At 38.1% G+C, this 19,286-nt stretch overlaps 3 protein-coding genes across 5 annotated transcripts in view; 1 reads left to right on the top strand and 2 right to left on the bottom strand.

The window, feature by feature from the left end:
* The first annotated feature begins 303 nt into the window (after positions 1 to 303).
* LOC137944510 (cytokinin hydroxylase) lies at positions 304 to 2,192 on the top strand. Its single transcript, XM_068790194.1, has 4 exons — positions 304 to 598; positions 734 to 963; positions 1,039 to 1,656; positions 1,764 to 2,192. The coding sequence occupies exons 1-4, from the start codon at positions 304 to 306 to the stop codon at positions 2,190 to 2,192; spliced, it is 1,572 nt and encodes a 523-aa protein (XP_068646295.1).
* Positions 2,193 to 6,545: 4,353 nt separating this feature from the next.
* LOC137944107 (ASI1-immunoprecipitated protein 3-like) lies at positions 6,546 to 13,890 on the bottom strand. Of its 2 annotated transcripts, none has more exons than XM_068789637.1 (8): positions 13,552 to 13,890; positions 12,355 to 12,417; positions 11,364 to 12,107; positions 9,834 to 9,968; positions 9,090 to 9,173; positions 8,042 to 8,101; positions 7,859 to 7,948; positions 6,546 to 7,769 (listed from the first exon to the last, which is right to left on the bottom strand). In XM_068789637.1, the coding sequence occupies exons 1-8, from the start codon at positions 13,885 to 13,887 to the stop codon at positions 6,696 to 6,698; spliced, it is 2,586 nt and encodes an 861-aa protein (XP_068645738.1). In that variant the 5' UTR covers positions 13,888 to 13,890; the 3' UTR covers positions 6,546 to 6,695. The 2 variants fall into 2 exon arrangements, with proteins under 2 accessions (XP_068645738.1, XP_068645740.1); XM_068789639.1 differs by having other exon boundaries at positions 11,373 to 12,107.
* Positions 13,891 to 14,644: 754 nt separating this feature from the next.
* LOC137944002 (tripeptidyl-peptidase 2) overlaps positions 14,645 to 19,286 on the bottom strand; it is a 30,977-nt gene continuing 26,335 nt past the window's right edge. For both annotated transcript variants that reach the window (XM_068789491.1, XM_068789492.1), the window contains exons 28-34: positions 19,116 to 19,184; positions 18,926 to 19,018; positions 18,657 to 18,752; positions 16,388 to 16,486; positions 16,003 to 16,095; positions 15,540 to 15,716; positions 14,645 to 14,910 (exon numbers count right to left, since the gene is read on the bottom strand). In XM_068789491.1, the coding sequence (XP_068645592.1) occupies positions 14,752 to 14,910; positions 15,540 to 15,716; positions 16,003 to 16,095; positions 16,388 to 16,486; positions 18,657 to 18,752; positions 18,926 to 19,018; positions 19,116 to 19,184 (786 nt within the window). In that variant the 3' untranslated portion in view covers positions 14,645 to 14,751. The remainder of the gene's footprint in view (positions 14,911 to 15,539; positions 15,717 to 16,002; positions 16,096 to 16,387; positions 16,487 to 18,656; positions 18,753 to 18,925; positions 19,019 to 19,115; positions 19,185 to 19,286) is intronic.

Here is a 19,286-nt window from a genome sequence, read left to right as displayed (position 1 = left end):
GAGAAACACATCCAACTTGAATAAAGAAGGAATTGACAAGCAGATATTTCAGATTCACGACTGTTTTCGTCCTGAATCCAACCTTTAATTAGAAAAATGATAGTGGGTCTTTTTTTACAATCGTGGAATGTGAGGGAAAAAATGAGTTTCCCTTGAATTCCCACTTCCGTCCTCCTGACAGAAACTACAAGCTGAACATTTTTGAGAAACTTGTGAGTTGAATGCTTCAGTTATAAATATCCATTTCATCCCCTTCGTTTCTGCACCAAGAGTCTCAGCAGTCAGAAATATACTTCTCTGATGATGGGGCTTGTTCCGTTTCTGCATCAGGTGAGCCTCCTCACGGCAGTTCTTCTCCTTTTGGCTGCTATGGCTGTTGTCTTCCAGTGCTGGATACGACCGATTTGTGCGAATCGGAAGCTTAAGAAGAATGGATACTCTGGGCCACCTCCGGTTTTCCCTTTAGGAAACATGAACGAGATGATGAACAAGAGGAAGAAGATGAAGGGTGGCGGTGGGTCTGACCTGTCTTTGAACATCAGCCACGACATTCATTCGACTGTCTTCCCCTTCTTTGCTGAGTGGCGACAGATATATGGTTAGTGGGAGCTCATTACCTGGTTGAACCATAAACTGGGTTTGCATTAACGATGGCTTCTGTGCCGAGGATGCATGTCTGAGAGCTTTAATGTCGTTGTCATTGAGATCTAACGCAGGAAGATGTGATTTGCAGGGAAAGTCTTCGTTTACTGGCTTGGCACAGAGCCATTTCTGTACATTGGAGAGCCGGAATTTCTGAAGCAAGTGGCCTCTGGTGTCGTGAGCAAGACATGGGGTAAGCCTAATGTGTTCAAGTGTGACAGGGAACCCTTGTTTGGTAAGGGTTTGGTCATGGTTGAAGGAGACGAGTGGGCTCGCCACAGGCACATCATTGCACCTGCATTTTCTCCAAACAACTTGAAGGTGACCCCTCTCTTTTTCTAATCTTCTCTCTCTTTAATAATGACCGTCGCCATTAACGATTTTCTTTTGATGCAGGCTATGATGAGCATCATGGTGGACTCAACAAACCAAATGCTGGACAAATGGAGCAGCCTAGTGGCGGCCAACAGAGCAGAGATCAATGTGGAGAGAGGACTCACAGACAATGCAGCACAGATCATAGCCAAGACCAGTTTTGGCATGAGCAACCAACATGGGCAAAAGGTTTCTGAGAAGCTGCAAGCCATGCAGCTCGTGCTGTTCAACTCCAACCGCTGGGTGGGGGTCCCCTTCAGCAAGTACATTCACCCTCTGAACACCCTGGAATCAAAAAGGTTGGGGAAGGAGATAGATGATCTTTTGCTCTCTATCATCACCTCTCGAAAGGCAGAGGCAGGTCAGGGCAGCAGACTGTCCGGGAACGATCTGTTGAGCCTTCTCATGGCTGAGAATGAGAGAGATGGAAGGGTAGGGAAGAAACTGACTGAGAGTGAGCTTGTGGATGAGTGCAAAACCTTCTTCTTTGGAGGGCATGAGACCACTGCTTTGGCTCTCTCCTGGACTCTGCTTGTTCTAGCTCTACACCCAGATTGGCAGAACAGATTGAGGGAAGAGATCAAGGAAGTAACTGGAGGACAATCTCTGGATTACAGCAAGCTCTCAAAGCTCCAAAAGGTGAGTCTCTGTCTAGTGCTTACACCTTTTCTTCTGAAAGGAAGACAAGTACGATAAAAATCTTCCAAAGGTGACTCGTAAAACTTAATCTAATCTCTCTTGCACAGATGGGTTGGGTCTTCAACGAAATCCTCCGACTGTACCCGTCTTCACCAAACGTTCAACGGCAAGCAAGGGAGGAAATCCAAGTCGGCGATCGAATCATCCCCAAGGGAACCAACATATGGATTGATCTGGTTGGTCTCCACCATGATCCAGGTCTTTGGGGGAAGGATGTGAACGAATTCAAACCAGAGAGGTTTGAGAAGGATCTCCATGGAGGGTGCAAGCACAGGATGGGGTATCTTCCTTTTGGGTTTGGGGGAAGGATGTGTATAGGCAGGAACTTGTCCATTATGGAGTACAAGATCGCATTAGCTTCAATCCTTACTAGGTTTTCCCTCTCAGTTTCTCCAAATTACTGTCACTCCCCAGCCATTAAGCTCACCACTAGACCCTCTCATGGTGTGCTTCTGATCCTTGAACCTCTTCAGTGAAACAAATATGTGATGGGGCCTCTCGATCAAACAGTCTAGGCTGGTTGATCATTAAGGTTTTTGATATGGCCGCACGCAGAAAGACCACGAAGGTAGTGGCAATACGTGGCTAATACAGTTGTTGTTTGTAGGTTGTTCAGGTAGTTATTATCAGTTGTTAATTAGTGGTTAGTTTTCCTGTAATTATATGGTTTAATTATTATCAGTTGTTAATTCGTGGTTAGTTCCTGTAATTGTATGGCTATATATAGCCGGGATGAAATGGAATGTAGGGAGGGGTTTTAATTTTGAGTTAATCTCGTCTTACTCTATTCTCTTCTTCTTCTCCTAAACTCTTCGTTCTCTTCTTCCTCTAATCCTCACTTTTCTTAAATTCATCGTATCAGTGGTATCAGAGCGCGGTTACGCCACCGGGAAGATATTCCATTCCGTGACCTCTCGTTCCGTCGCTGAAGAAAGAATTCCTCTTCCTCTGTTGTCGCTACAGACCTTCTTCCATCCTTCCCATCTCTCTGTTTCTCTCTGCCGTGAAATAATTTCTTTTCCATATCTTCCGTGAAGCAATTCTGAAATTAAAGTCACATCAAACCTTCCTCTATCGCCGAGAAGAAATTCCGAAAAAATGTATCGGAAATCTCTGTTCGGGAAGAAAACAGAGCCACCGACTACCTCAACGTTGTCGTTGCTGCTGCCGGGACTCGAGCTCTGCCACCGAAGCCATCATCGCCTCCTCGCCGCTGCCGTTGCCGCTGCGAATCAGACCCGCAGATCTTCCTCAACGCTGCTGGAATCGACTTCCTTCTTTCTGTCGCCGGGAATCAGAGAAAATCTCTATTCGGAAAGGAATCAGAACCATCGCCTCCTTGCTGCTGCCGTTGCACTTGTCGCTAGATCACCCCCACTCTCTGCTCTGCGCTCTCATCTACCTGCGCTCGGCGCTAATCTACTCTCCGTTAGTGGCCTCTCTTCTTCCTGTTAACTCTCTCCGATTGTCCTATGTGTCTTCGTCCCTCTTCGACTTCTCTTCCTCTCTGTTTCAACCATCTCTCTTTCTCTGTGTTTTAACACCTCCCTATCTTCGCTGCTGCCATTTTTTTCTATTTTCTGCAACCACCGCCTTCCCCTTTCTCACATAACTAGACCCGAAAATTCTATCAGCTCACCTCGTTCTAACTCGAATTTCTCTCATCCCATTCTGGTTGCTCCTTATCTTGAACCTTAACCCTAAATCTCTCTCAATTTCTCTTTATCCTACACAGAGCTCGATCAATTTTTTCGGAACTCGTCGCTGCAGAAACAGAGGTCTCTGTTTACATTTGTCGTCGCTGCTAAGTCGCCCATTTGAGTTTTGAGTGTCACTGATCCTCCCAAAAAAAAAAAAAAAAAACTGGTTCCGTCCATGGATACTCGCGGCAAAACGAATGCAGAGTTCCGCAATGAGGTTAACAAAATCTTGGCACGACACGAGTCAAGTTTCGATCAAGTGAACGCAGCCTTACAAGCCGTGTTAACCGAGCTCCAGGCTCTTCGAGCCTTCCGTAGCCAAAACACTAGCCCTTTTGAAACCAACCCATTTGCACGTGATGAATCCTCACACCCACATATTTCTCGCTCAAACACTATAAATGACCACTCTCATCAACACCTCAAGTTTTCCTTTCCAAAGTTTAACGGAGATGACCCAATTGGATAGATTTACAAGGTTGAGCAATACTTTGAATTCAAACACATTGCACCAGAACTACAAGTTCAGCTAGTCTCCTTCCATTTAGAGGGCATCGCCTTGCAATGGCACAGGTGGTTGACGAAATTTCGCGGACCATTCGCATGGGATGAGTTTACCAAGGCTATACAACTTCGATTTGGTCCAACCGACTACGAGGACTCTTCAAAAGCTTTGAATCGCCTTAAACAAACCACAACCGTAGCAGCTTATCAAGAAGCTTTTGAAATGCTTTCCCACCGAGTGGACGGCCTACCGGAAATGTTTCTAATTGGTTATTTTATTGCAGGACTTCGAGACAACATTCGCATCGACGTTAAAATTAAACAACCTAGAACCTTGGCAGATACAATAGGAGTGGCTCGGCTCATTGAGGAACACAATCAACTGCAGAGGCAACCAAATCACCAACTACTTTCCCAACCAACTTTTGAGACACCAAAGGTCTCAGCCAACCCAATAGCTGGGGTGTTAGGACCTCCACCAACCCAGCACATAAACCAAAGCTCTAATACTCAACCAACAACCTTCTGCTGAATAACCAACCAAGAGGCACGAGAACGTCTAGAGAAGGGGTTATGCTATTATTGTGATGAGAAGTTCGTTCCAGGCCATCGTTGCGAACGACCACAATTATTTATGATCGAGAATTTTCCCCCTACGGGCATCGGGGATATTGAGGGCAATCAACCAGAACCAGACCCTCCATGAAGTTTGCCCAACATTTCTTGGTTCCATACAAAGTCATTACGAAAGTTGGTCTGGTGGCTTATATACTAGCTTAAGGACAAGGATCTTATCCTGATTTCATCCTTGAGGACAAGGATCTTAAGGGGTGGGGAATGATATGGCCACACGCAGAAAGACCACGAAGGTAGTGGCAATAAGTGGCTAATACAGTTGCTGTTTGTGGGTTGTTCAGGTAGTTATTATCAGTTGTTAATTAGTGGTTAGTTTTCCTGTAATTATATGGTTTAGTTATTATCAGTTGTTAATTCTTGGTTAGTTCCTGTAATTGTATGGCTATATATGGTCGGGATGAAATGGAATGTAGGGAGGGGTTTTAATTTTGAGTTAATCTCGTCTTACTCTATTTTCTTCTTCTTCTCCTAAACTCTTTGTCGTCTCTCCTTCCTCTAATCCTCACTTTTCTTAAATTCATCGTATCAATTTTCTTCTTCCAAATGGAGTTGTTGTACCAGTTTTTGGGGGTTCTCTGTATGCATTTATGCCTAGTTGAAGATGAACTCCTATAGAGTAAAATTGAATTTATTTCTTTCAATTTTTTCTCTATCTTGAAGTTTTGAGATTTTTTTTCTCCAATTAAAGAGAGAAGAAAATCAAGTGTCACTAAGAGCCTTGTAGTAATAGGAAGCTGATCAAAATGATTTCGAACGGCAAATACTACCACTGCTGCTACTATTATTTGTATTGAATGTTTAAAAAATATTATTTATAATAATTTTATTTACTTTATTAAAACTATGTTATTATCCTTAATTTATCAATATAAATTAATAAAAATATAAATTGAACGTATATTAACCATGAATGCATGCTATAATAAATAAATTCAGAATTAGAAGATGTAAAAAATTTAATCGTTTAATTTAAAATTAATCACCTTGTTTGCACCAATTTTTTTTTTTTTTTGGAAAAATTACATAATTTATAACAATGTTAATTAATTTATTATATTTATGAATATAAGAGGTTAATCCAATTTGAAAAACTATTTGGTGTGAAACATATGGAACACTATCTTAGCCGTTTGATTATGGGAAACGACTATCTTAGCCGTTCGATCAATGGCATGATCGAACGATTGATATAGCCCTTTCCCTTGTTTCGAACCAAATGATTTTCTATATTGAATTAGTCGTGTATGACTGTATCATTATCTTTATTTTATCAATAAAATTAATAAAAATAAACATATAATCAAATGAATGCATAGGATAAAACACAAATACAAAACAAGAACAAAGAGATAGACTTTTTAGTCATTTGATTCAAAATTAATAATTAAATTAATAATTAGATATACCTAACTTATATGGAATTAGTTCAATATTTTATTATTTTATTTGTCATTAAAATAATACAATAATTATTTTATTATTTCGTCATTCATAAAAATATTATTAATGCATAGGATGATTATTATTGTATTTACTATAAAGAGGCACAATACCTAGGGAAGGGGAAGTGGAAATAGACGGGTGGGTTTTCAATTAACGTTAGTCCCACATCGTCTGTGTTCATCGTTCGTTCCACTCTATAAAGGATTCCTGATTGATATACACCACGAGAGCAGCAAGACTAAGTGGTTTGGACATTATGAGTCCAAGGAAAGTCCCCGGGTCAAACTCTGTAGAGATACAGCCCCCGCGAGGGAAACCTTCGTGTGCTCATCTGGTTCGCTTTATTGCGAGGGCTGAGACGCGAGCGGAGCCTAATCACCAGATGGTCACCGAAAACTTTGGCCGATTTCACAGATATCCACTTGATCCTCAAAGAGGTATTAACAGAACGGGGCTTATGTTCTCTAGCTGCTCTTCTTTTTTGGATGTTCAGAGAGAAACTTGTAACTTTCATTGATCTGTCGGACGTTCATACGGTAAAGAGACCGCTTGTTGGAGCCAAACAAGCCGCAGATATGAAGCAAATGGAAAGCGAAACACCATGATGAGATACAGGATTGATGTACAAAGATGAATTTTTTTATCTAACTGTACATGATTGATTACAAATGCGTATCTGGATACGTCAGGTTCAACTCAGTTTTCGGCTGTAGAGATTGATGGTTCTTCTGCTTTGATTCTGTCTAAATGGGCTCCTGCGGATTTCTGGTAACTGTCAGTTGATGGTTCTTCTGCTTTTGCTCTGTTAAAAGACTTCTGGGTTTCCAACACGGCGAGCTTATGGGCGGATTTCTGGTAACTGTCAGTTGATGGTTCTTCTGCTTTTACTCTCTTAAAAGACTTCTGGGTTTCCAACACGGCAAGCTTATGGGCTGTTGTCGATTTCTGAACATTCTCTGTTGTTGGTTCTTCTGGTTTTATTCTGTTTAAAGACTTTTGAGTTTCCAACACGGCTGGCTTCTGGGCTCTTGCAGATGATGGTTCTTCTGGTTTTATTCTGTTTAAAGACTTTTGAGTTTCCAACACGGCTGGCTTCTGGGCTCTTGCAGATGATGGTTCTTCTGGTTTTATTCTGTTTAAAGACTTCTGAGTTTCCAACACGGCTGGCTTCTGGGCTCTTGCAGTTGATGGTTCTTCTGGTTTTATTCTGTTTAAAGACTTTTGAGTTTCCAACACGGCTGGCTTCTGGGCTCTTGCAGATGATGGTTCTTCTGGTTTTATTCTGTTTAACGACTTCTGAGTTTCCATCACGGCTGGCTTCTGGGCTCCTGCAGATGATGGTTCTTCTCGTTTTATTCTGTTTAAAGACTTTTGAGTTTCCAACACAGCTGGCTTCTGGGCTCCTGCACATGATGGTTCTTCTCGTTTTGCTCTATTAAAAGACTTCTGGGATTCCAACACGGGTTGCTTCTGGGCTGTTGTCGATTTCTGAACATTGTCTGTTGTTGGTTCTTCTGTTTTTACTCTGGTAAAAGACTTTTGAGTTTCCAACACGGGTTGCTTCTGGGATGTTGTAGATTTCTGGACATTCTCAGTTGATGGTTTTTCAGAATCTCGGGGACTCAGCATCCTCTTCTCAACATTTTCGAACTTGTCAGTTGCCCACGGTGCGGTCCCGACATTGCTAACAGCATTTGGTGTGTCAACAGTCAGCGACGAGATGACATCTCGAGAGGCGTACCATGAATTGCCGCATGCAATACACTTCAACTAATTCGTGTAGAAAATAAGAACAGCAACAGTAAGCACAGTGTTGTAACAAAGCTTTAAGTATTCAATGAAATAAAACAAAAACATACCAGATAACGATCAGCAGATCCACCTGCCTGAATGATATCCGCAACACCCACTTTTCTCTCGGTGCATCTTGTGCAGACAACATCAGTCATCTGTTTCATGAAACATCAATATAAACAATCTAGGAACTATACTTGCAACGAGATACATATACATGAATGGAAATATAAATGAAGATAATTAACCTGCATGCTTTCTGCCTCCTCAGGTTCCTTTGCCGATTTCTCCTCAGCAGTTAGGCCATCCTTCAGCACCACAGATATAAATTTTGGTCAGACATGCTCATAGTTTTTTGCCTAGGATACCCAATCAGAACAGATAGTTGTTTCTCCAAAAGGCCATATTCCTGGATACTTGATAAATAGTGATCTTTTGTTTTGGGAATGAATTCGTTAAGCAAGGCAAGGTGAAAATAGTGAGAGGGATAAAAAAACTACAAAACTAATCAAATACAACGGAAAAGGAAAGAGTTGTCCAATAGGCATTAATTGAAAGTTCCTTCTCTACCAAGCAAGTCTGCAACCAAGTTTGCAGGTTTCAAGTGATGAAACCAAAAGATGCTATAGAGGCAGAAATTCCTCTTTCAATAATCAATAACATAGTTAAAGGTCACACTCTATGTTGCAGTCTTCTTGATTGGAAAATAATTTCTATGGTTAAAAGTGGAACAGGGTGTTGAGAGGAAATAATTCTACATTGATAAGTGCCAAGAAGTGTTATTGGTTTTAAAAAAGTGAACAATAGGCTTCCAGGAGGTTAGTCATTTAGGAATGGAACCAAGCACAATCTCAGGGCCGCTAACGTTGAAGGTTAGGGGAGAGTTAAGTGGGAATAACCTCTCACAGATAAGTGTTAGAAAGTGTTATTGGTTGAAAAAAGTTATAAAATAGGCATCTAAAGTAGCTAATTATTTTGGGAGGAAATTGAGTTTGATATAACACAAGACGAGCCCTGACTCCTTATAATTCCCATTCACAATACTTCTAAATTTACCAAGTAAAGCCCTCAGCTCCATCCACCATCCACCATCACACCAACCAAATAAAATCAAAAGCATAAATTTTATATAAGGAAAAGGGCACAAATTTCTATAAAGTACAGAAAGAACATCAAGCCCAACACCACAAAACCGCATTTCTTTTCACTGGCTCTAGACAGTAAAAATGTGCAGCTAATTGAGATAGGATACCAGAGAGAGAGAGAGAGAGAGAGAGAGAGAGAGAGAGAGCATACCTTTAGTTCAATTGGTGACATGTTCAAAACAACTGACGGCTCCAACTCTTTATTCAGTAGGCGCCGAGCTAATAACTCATTCTTCTGCAATAATATTACAAAAAAAATTATTAGCTAACAGTGATGTAGGCACACAAAAAGAGTTGGACAAGTGATGTACCGGGTCTTAGAAAAGTTACAGAAGAAAGTTTCATCTGTCCACATCTTTCAAAAAAAAAAAAAGCACACAAATTAAATAATAAGAAGTGTCAGGTATGTGAAAAATTAAACCAAGAATGTTGTGACACTTTGTGGGTGCTGATCGATCATTTCTACTTATCCATACAAATATTAGCAAATTCATATGCAAATTAAGAACTGGTCGCTCATCTTGCTAATTCCTTTAACTAGAAATACAAACTTCCCACCAACATCCTGTAGTTGTGGACTCCCTCCAATTAGAATAAATTGTTATTTGTTTACAGGTTTTTTCCCCTACTCCTTTGGGAACCCCACAAACTTCTCTATTTTAGTCTACTTTGTTTCTTGCAATATTCATTAAAAAATGATTGATCCTTTTTTTTTATACTTCATAACCTGTAAAACCAATGGAAGATACAAAACTTAATGAGTGGTGCTGATTTCCATAAAAAATGGGACTCAAAACAGAAAACAGCCAAAGCATATAGACAACATGCCTTTGCAGGTTACATAAGCCGTTTTGCATTAGCTGGTAAAATTTAAATTACTTATAACAAGGACAACCTTGAGGTTAAAGCACATTTGTCTCATCTTCTGGTTATACTTCTGAAAGTCAGAACCAAGAGCATCATGAGAAGCTTGTTCAAGTGCAGTAACTGCTGGCACAACACTATCAGGCCAAAGAATGCCACCACCACCCTAGTACAAAAGGCGTAATATTAGAAAGGTGAGAGTGAAGAGATAGAGAAGCATAAACCAATTACACTAATGATAAAACCTAACATTATTATTATTATTACTATTAATATTTGAGCATGCTACCATAAAATGTTACCGTTATATTCATAAGACTAGAATTACTAACTAATTATAGAAAATAAAATCAAAACTACCATAATGACAAACAGTGCAACGAATGATATTTGAATTATTAGGCCATAAATTCAGATAAGAAGAAAAACTATGAACTACTAATGAAGCAATCATGTTTATCTGTACATAAAAAGAAATTATGCTTCGGTTAGTTCCAGCTGAAAGAATACCATATCTGGGTTAGCAAAAGACAATTCAGACAGTTGAACCCTAAATTACTTTTTTTTTTTTTTTTGAAATAAGGCCAAATTTTATTATCATATGCAAACCCTAAAATCCTTTTTTTTTTAATATGGAATTTTTTTATTAACATAGGCAAAGTACAAAGGGTCAAGCCTCAAGGGGATAGAGTCCCCAATACAATGCCTAGATTTTGCTAGATCACACAGACCATGTTCAGGTCAAACCAACCCATTTGGAACAGACTGAAAATAAAACATCAAAGTTGAGTTATGAATTTCCTTTATCCAAAGATGAAAGGAATGAGTTTTCACTCAAAACTTTTTTATTTTGAGTAAAAAAGAAGTTTTGAGTGTATGCCCAACATATTTGCATTAACTTGACATTTAATCTTAAGACGAAACTTGATCAGTTTTTTATCTTAACATGAGTTTTCTTTTAATATCTTATTTTTTAATGGCAGAAGACATTATATAATTCTATAAAGTTTTTTTAAGGACAGTATATTTATGTGTACAGTAAATAAATGTTGATATATTTTTTATTTCATGTTATGTTGTTATAGGTTTTTTTGTGTTATTCTTCTTTTTTTTAAGGCGGTGATTTTATGTTATGTTGTCATATTTTTTTGTTAGAAGTTTTTTCTTCATAAAAAGTTTAAGTTGTTAAAAAAAATTTTAAAATTATTAAATATTTTTTTTATTAACCTGTTTGTTTGCCATTTATCATTTACCCACTTACTAAAAAAATTATTAAATATTTTTTTATTAACCTGTTTGTTTGCCATTTATCATTTACCACTTACTAACACGAAAGAGGGTAGATAAAAGAAAATGGAATACTCATACAGAATAATTGGATGGAATGAAAACAGAATAGACAATTGGCAATCAAAACAGCAAATGGAACATTTTACTTGCATTCTGTTGTTACCCACTTCCATGTTTAAAAGCAAATAAAGCATTAGGAAAGAAAGCAATGAAAACACTGTGCATCTCAATGCTTTCAAGAGGATCACATAATTCAAGAGAGAGAACATACCCCACTAACCTTAAAGCTTCTTTGAGATTCCTCAGCTGTTTCTGAGTTGTTCTTGGCAGCGGGATTCTGATCAACATGAACTGCTTCATTCTTTTCTGCATCATCAGCCTTCAAATTACATGCAACCTGGATGGCCTCCAGAAGCTTCTCCACCCATTTATCCCTATGCAAATCCCCAGTTAATGCTTTAAAACTTGCCAGAATTTGGTAAAATTCACTTGAACAGCTTCCAGGTGTTTCAGCCTTTAATTGCTGCTCAGATCTATTAGTTCCATTTTCATGCCTTGTAACATCTATTGGTGTAACTGTTTTCTTTCTTAGGGTTCTTTTACTCTTTAATTGCTCCTCCTGCTCAACAACACCATCTTCAGGCTCAACATCAGCAAGCTCTCCCAATCTTTCCCGAGTTTTTTGAACAAGCAGATCAATTTCATGTTGTTTACTGTCCTCGTAATCTTTATCAGTTAGTTTCCAAAGTTTTCTCTCCACGGTATCATAAACCTTTTGCACAATGAAACCTGGATGTTCTGAACGAACTGGAAGCTTTTTGTTTAGGGGAACAAAATGGACAACACATCTGTGCATTACAGATTCGGCTGGGACGTCATCACGGTGAAAACTGTAAAAAAGCTCCCTGGTGTCATGAGCTTCCCAGTTACCTCCTCCTTTTTTCTCTGCTTCCTCAGGGCGGTAAAACCACTGACCAGTGACCATCATACTGCCATCTCTGGATTGTGTAATATCCTGGTCAAAGGAAAAAAACATTTACAAATAATCAATGGCAAAAAACTAACCAACACGAGGACAACAAGCAAACAACAACAAAGTGAAAAAGGTTATGACAGGTTCAGTTACTCTTGAAAAGTCTTCCTACTAGTGGCAATGACACCTCATGACTGGAATAACGAGTACGCTCATGAATAAACAACAACAACATGTAAAGAAATTGGGGAATAAATCATCGAATAGGAAAACTGCACAAAGAGATCACCTTGATAATTGCTACATATGGTTTCTGTGCCTTCTCTTCTGGAGTTAACAGCACAGGGTCCTCCTGCTTGACAACAATAAATACCAAAATATGAAAAGTAGAAGCTAAAGTTAAATGTTCAAAGCATATTATTAAGATTTAAATAAAGATAATAAGAAATACAATAATAAAAAAACAAAGAGACGACAAAAATAGTCAAGGAAGGAAAAAAAGCCAAATGTAAACGATAAGCACTCATGGTAACATAAACCACAGAACTTTGCAATAAATTTCAGGTACGAACCAATTCTCAGGTCAAGGGGTAAAACTAAATAAAATAAGAAAACAGAAACCAATGAGCAATTAACCGAAGAAGAGAGAAACCAACAGACGTAGAATTCTCTTCTGATACACTCTCAATGCCATAATTAAGCCATATAAAAGAGAGCTACCTTCACAGACGTAGAATCACTTTAAATCCAACAACTAGATACAAACCAAAGATTCCCAGATATTGGTAACAGAGAGAAACCAAGAGGAACAAACTTTGAGAGAGTCTGCGTGCAACGAAACTATGTTCGAAGATACTGTGCCACATTCAGATCCAATAAGAAGATGCGTACTAATGATGAAACCTTTGTTTCATGTAAGAATGAGATCAAATCGTGCGAAAATCAGTATGTCATCAGAAACGAAACATAGTTAAAAGACAGTATGTCACATTTAGTTACACCAAGTAGATTAGAACGTGAAATTTGTAGCAACGATGACAAGCAGACAAAACCAAAAGAAGCCAATTTCGAGAAAACATGCATGGAAAGAACAATTTTACAATAGAAACAACAGCTCCTCTGATAGACATCAATCCAAAAATAATTAAAAAACCCTAAAGCATCTCAAAATAGACCAGAGACCGAACAAAACTTCCGAAGGAAATGAGTAAACGGTGAGTAACAGCAAACGGAAGTCTGAACACCAAGCAAACTTCAGAATTCACCAACTTATTCACTAACAGGGAAACAAAGAAAATGCAGAAAAAGATATAAACCCAAAACAAGTCCAACGACAACCAAGCGAAGCAGAAATTCCCAATTCCTCATTCCTAATTTCTAACCATTGACATCAAAGTGAACGAAAAAGAGAAAGAGAACAGAATTACCACCACGAGAAAGAATAAAAAGAATCCAAAAAAAGGAGGATAGGAGAAGAAACACTCACGAGATCAAACCGGTTCCCGTCGTACTCAAACGAGGCAAAGTGACCCTTCTTCCATTTCCCTTTACCAGTCGTCCTTAAAACCTCCCCAATTGGTTTCGCATCCTCCTGCGGCGTCTCTTCCTCCTCGGCTTCTTCTCCTTCGTCAGCACCATTTGCCTTCCCATTCTCTTCTCGTTTTTGCCGGGTCTCGGCCTCCTCTCGCCGGAGACTCTTCCTCTTCGACCTCCGCTCGTCGAAGTTGGACGATGACGACAGCCGCGCCGGAGGAGGTGGTGGCGGAGGCGGCGCTTCCTCCTCTTCGTCTTCGCTCGTCGAAATGAACCGCCTTTTGCCCATCGTTGGTCGCGGCGCGTGGTAGCTTCAAGAACGTCCGTTCCCCGCCAACACGAGTGCATTTTATAGGGGAAAAATGCAGAATAAAATGGGCTCGTCTTTTGCCATATATTACGGTTATGACACTACTCACTAGAATCTGGTGAAGCCACCATGAAGGTAGAAGTGTAATTTTATCAATTAATTATATCTTTTATTTATTTTTTATTACACAAAAATATAAATAGAATCAACATTTTTACTTGATTATTGTATTCAGATAATTTTATCCAATTGTCTATTTATTATTTCATTAAATAGAAAAAAATTAATTAAAGTGAATAGCCTATTTAACTTAATGATTTTTAATTTTAAATATATATATGGGATAATATTTTTTTATTTTTTACATTTTCTATAATTTTTTCTTAAATTAATCTATAATTCCATTTACTTACCTAATTGCAGAAATAGAACGGAGTTGGCTGAAATAAATTTAATTTTAAAATTTTTACAAATTTTAAAAATTGAATAGGGAGTTGTGACCATTTTTTCAATCGATGAATCCATGACATCATTTGAATCGGTTCAAAAAAAGAGATTCGTTTACTAGTTTCTCTGTGGTTGAATCAATCAGACTTGCCATCGTTTTGAGAAGGCACAGAAACTCTAATTATGATGCTGTTCTAATTACCTATTTGACAAGAATGTGGCTAGTTAAAAAGCCTCTACGTTGATGACTTGATCTTCTGCTAGTTTTATTAAACGACAAGTTGCGAAGTTTGAAAGGGAAACTTACAGCTATTTATTTGACTTTAACTGAGCATCCTGCTTAACATAAATAGAGATGTGATGGAATGTCATGATCCACATAAGGAGTTGAGGATATCAGAAGAGAGGCAGGGAGGAGGGAAACCGCACTTGCATCCACTGCTTCTCATAAGCCACAATGTGTGGCCAACCAATCTCTTCAACTAAACTAATCTTCAAGTTGTACAACTTCGTCTTTGGGAGGTCTGAATCGTTTTGAATGACATCATTTAGCACCTGTTCAGGAAACATCTGAATTAGAACTGAAATGGTGTTGGACTAAAACCAAGTCTAAATCTCAAAGTGTAATGGCAATGATGGACAACCATGGAGAATGAAAAAGCTGTTTGGCAAAGAAGTGAATTTTTTCTCCTATATTTTGATGGGTTAGTAGGAAACAGTAAGAGTAGATAGGTGAGTTTTTTCTTCCTATATTTTGATGGGTTAGAAGGAAACAGTAAGAGTAGATAGATAAGCAGTACATAAAATAATACCCATTATGTAATTTTAATCTAGATAGAAAAGCTATTGTGTATTATTAGTGGGAAAAAACACACATACATTAATGTTAGGAAAATCCTGAAGCTATTAGTTAAGGAAAGACCTCCTAACTTCTATTAATCATATTGGTATAGACCTAGACCCAACTTTAACATTAAGTAATGTGAAGTATTATCACAATAAACCAGCAATCAGAGCCCAAGTAGCTGTGGTTTTTAGAAACTTCCATCCATTTCTTCGTAACTACAATCTTTTCTCAGAAATAACTTTGAAGAAATGTGTTTCAAAAAAAAAAAAAAAAAAACTCTTAAGAAGTGAAAGAACACATCATAGTACTTCGATCTGTGCAATGAAAGATTTTTTACCTTGAGAGCTGTTCCAAATCGTCCACAGCGTTTTTCACGCAACACCAGGAGTAATCCATGCTTAGAAGATTTCACATCAACCCATTTTTGTAGTTCTTTGAAATTCTCTTCAAACAAATCTGAGTCTTTTGAGGGCTCAGATGTAGAATCTCCAGTTAGTGCCTCAACATCTTGCTGCTGTTAGAAAGTTGAATTAGAAGTTGACATCATAGAAAATTGAGCCTCAGCATCCCAAATTCCATGCAAGACATGTAAAAGAGAAATTCCCTTATTTTTTAAAAAAATTGGAAATTTCTAAACAAGAAAATGGGCGAAGAGCATGGCAATAAAAAAGAGATCCAACAGAAGTCATATTGAATGAAATTCCAGAGTTATTCATCATCACATGCTGCAGAGGTTACTTGATGAGGATTTCATTGTGATGCAGATCACGTATGCCAACATAAATCAAAACTAATGTAACCTTTAAGGATTCAATTTCAGCCAGCGCTAGTCCCTTCCTGTACAATGCCTCCACCAACTGGTCTCTAGTTGACTCCATCTTCTTCTTGATTTTCTACAAAATAGACGACAAATATTTAAGAATTTAGATAGGGGTCATTTGAGCATTTGGATATCTTCTCAGATTCCAACCAAGAGAATTTAAGAAAGGATACTTTTTTTTTAAAATACTCCAAAGTCATCAAAGTGAAACGTATTTTGAGCAACAGTGAATAAGAGATAGCAGAGGGCTTAACGCAAAAAGACAATTTCATCATTACATTTATCCAGTGATGACCTGAGCTACATCAAATATACATTGTGACATGTAAATCCCATATTTAAACACTAACTATAGAGGTCCATACCTCAGATTCTGGATCCTCAGGATCAACATTCACCGAGAAATACTTTGCCAATTCATCTTTGTCAACACTGCCAATTACCTCATCAGCTGCTTTTACAATCTGCATGATTTGAAATTGAAGGAAGCATTAAAAGAAACAAATGATGATTAATAATGCACCAACATACAGGACAAATACTTATTAAACAAGAAATTCCAGAATGAATACTTGGCTAATGGGATTAAAAGTGAATCTCAAATAAATAAATAAGATCTTAAAAATGTAGAAGAACCTCCAAGCATCACCACATAAGTTTGCAACAACCTCGTCTCTTAATGCTTCTCGTGTTATTTTAAATCTTGTTAAAAGTACATCTAAGTTTATAGGTGTGTCAGTTAACAGTTCATTATCCGGGCTAAGTGCTGTGCAAGGTTCTACTTTTGATTTTTTTAAATTTCAATTTAAGCCAATGATATAGCGAGTGATGGGGTCAACAACCTGATTTCAGCCAAACATTTCTCACACCTCTCTTCTTTCTTGTTGTTGTTGTTGTTGTTGTTGTTCTGCTTCTTCTAGCTCTCATTGCTGACTTCTCCTTTTCATACCTTTCTTTCACTTTAATGGCCTAAAATAATAAACTGCACAGGTATTGTTGTTTTGCATGAAGCTAAGGTGTGCTCTCTGGCTAGTTGGAAGAATATTTGACTTTAAATCTGTTTTGTCAGCAGAATAATTATGGATTGGAACTTAATAGATAGAAGTTAATTGAATTTGAAATATGGCCAATATTAAAGAAGACAAAATGTTGAGTCAGACACCTCAATCAACTCATGACTCTGTCAACCTTTTGATCATATCAATAAAATTAAATGGCAACCACATTTTAATTTTAAAGAACTGTGTCCATGTACTTTATTAATCATGATTGTTGGTGCAGTACTTTAAGTTACTTAAAGAGAAATAAAATTTAGAACCATGCATCTTAACACAAAACAGAGTATGGTCTGCAAGACCAAAAAAGAGGTATCAATAGATCAGAAGAAGGCCTGTTCCCTGATATAAAGACCCTTTCTCTTGCCTAAAACATGTACTTAGAGAAAAGATCAGACCAAAAGCCACATATATGAAGGAAAAATCGAATCTCAAAGAGAATTACAATGTCTCAGGTCAATGCAGTCAAAATCAATCTACTGCCAAATCGACCAGTTGCAATGGAACCCTAAAACCCTGCTCTGATACCATGTTGATGTAGGACTTGAACTTGAAGTACTACATCAACAATGGTAAAGCTATAGTTTGGAGGATGCATCTGCTAATAGATTAAATATGGGGCCAGAACTTTATGTATCATGAAACTGCTAGTCCATGTGGAAAGTTGTTTGTGAGACAAGTTCATGAAAAGAATATGGCAAGGATCTATAATTTGTATCAGCATGCTATCATTTCCCAACAAGGTGAAAAGGGGAAGAATAGACAATGTTCCCATTCTGCTAAGACAAGCTCAGGAACCCAGATTGGGCTAATATAACAAGTGATGGTTTCGGGATGTCCTCTCAGCCTTATAGAGTTGTATAATTCATGTGAAATCAACGGCTCCAATGCCCAAGTTTCTCACAGCCTATAACATCAATGAAATTGAATAACATATGAAAAGATATAAGCATACCCTCATTGTACAACATGAGAAAAGACGAGTAATCTAACCAACTAAACCAACCCCACATTTATACATTACTATTCACTTATTGTAACTCAAAGTTCTCAGCACTTCAGTTGATGTTTGCCTATCATAAAAAAAAAAAATTAAGAAGGCTATTTAAATGAAGAACTAGAAGACCTTTAAACTTATAGACATCTAGTTTTTTTTTTTTTTTTTTTTCCGAGGGTAGGAGGGCCGGGGCTTCTGAACAATCTCCAGATGCTCAGTACCACCAGATCTACTCTTCTTCTTGCTTTTCTTTCCGGCCTTTGTATCTTTTAGCCTCACCTTACCCTCTTCTTTCCCTAGTTGACAGGGTAAGATGCCCATCTTCCCCCCACGAACTCAAATTAAGTTGCTTTCCCTTCTTTCCAGATGACAAGTTTTCTCTTCACACATGACATTATCATATTAAGTAGTTCTCACTCAAAATTCTCACCAGGGGATTCTAAGTTATCAAAATTAGTTACTTTCCGTACATTGTTCTACTGTCTCACCACCCATCTTAACTTTCATCATCTCGGCAACCTGAACAAGTGGCTTATATACGAATAAAATAAGGAAATTTTTTTGAGAAGATGGAAACATCACCTCTTCATTATAGCTGATCTTATCTCCATCAGAATTCCTAGAAAGCAATCCTTCCAATATCTTAGCAAGCAAAGGAGTATACTTAGGATATTCAGACTGCAAAAACACACAAAGTAGGGTCAAGTTTTGATTATTAAAACAAATAACAAATACTTTCATGGGATCAACATCTTGGTCTTAATCCATGTTAGACTTGTACCGTTCCTTGTTAGACAATCTCAATGTAGTTAAAAGCTTGCTCCTACAGTAGCAAAAAACAAAAGATTTACCTTCAGAGAAGTACACAGCTCCTTCCAAGCTGCAATTTCCTCATCCGTTCCTTGCTTCAGGCTTGAAAGCAGCCTTATCTTGGCATCTCGAACCTGTAAGTACAATGAGAATGATGGCAATAGAAACTTTAAGGCATATTTGCAAAAAGAAGTACAACGAAGAACATGGGTCTAAAGTTAACTGTAGCACCTCTTCTTCCAAACGTTGAGGGACACTTTCAGTGCAACCAGGACTATCATTCCCTTTGTCCTCATCAAGCTGCCACAAGAAAATTAAAATTGTTTAGTTAAGACATAATTAAGATGTTCTGAAAATCTGTTTCATAAAAACATGCTGTTGCCCTTTTGCACTTGAGGTACG

This window comes from Aristolochia californica, unplaced genomic scaffold (assembly GCF_029961685.1).
Source record: "Aristolochia californica isolate CCGP_79_NKW_82.1479 unplaced genomic scaffold, dmAriCali1.0.hap1 SCAF_11, whole genome shotgun sequence".
Lineage (NCBI taxonomy): Eukaryota > Viridiplantae > Streptophyta > Magnoliopsida > Piperales > Aristolochiaceae > Aristolochia > Aristolochia californica.
Note: the sequence above shows the minus strand (reverse complement) of the source record. Positions and strands in the feature narration are given on the sequence as shown.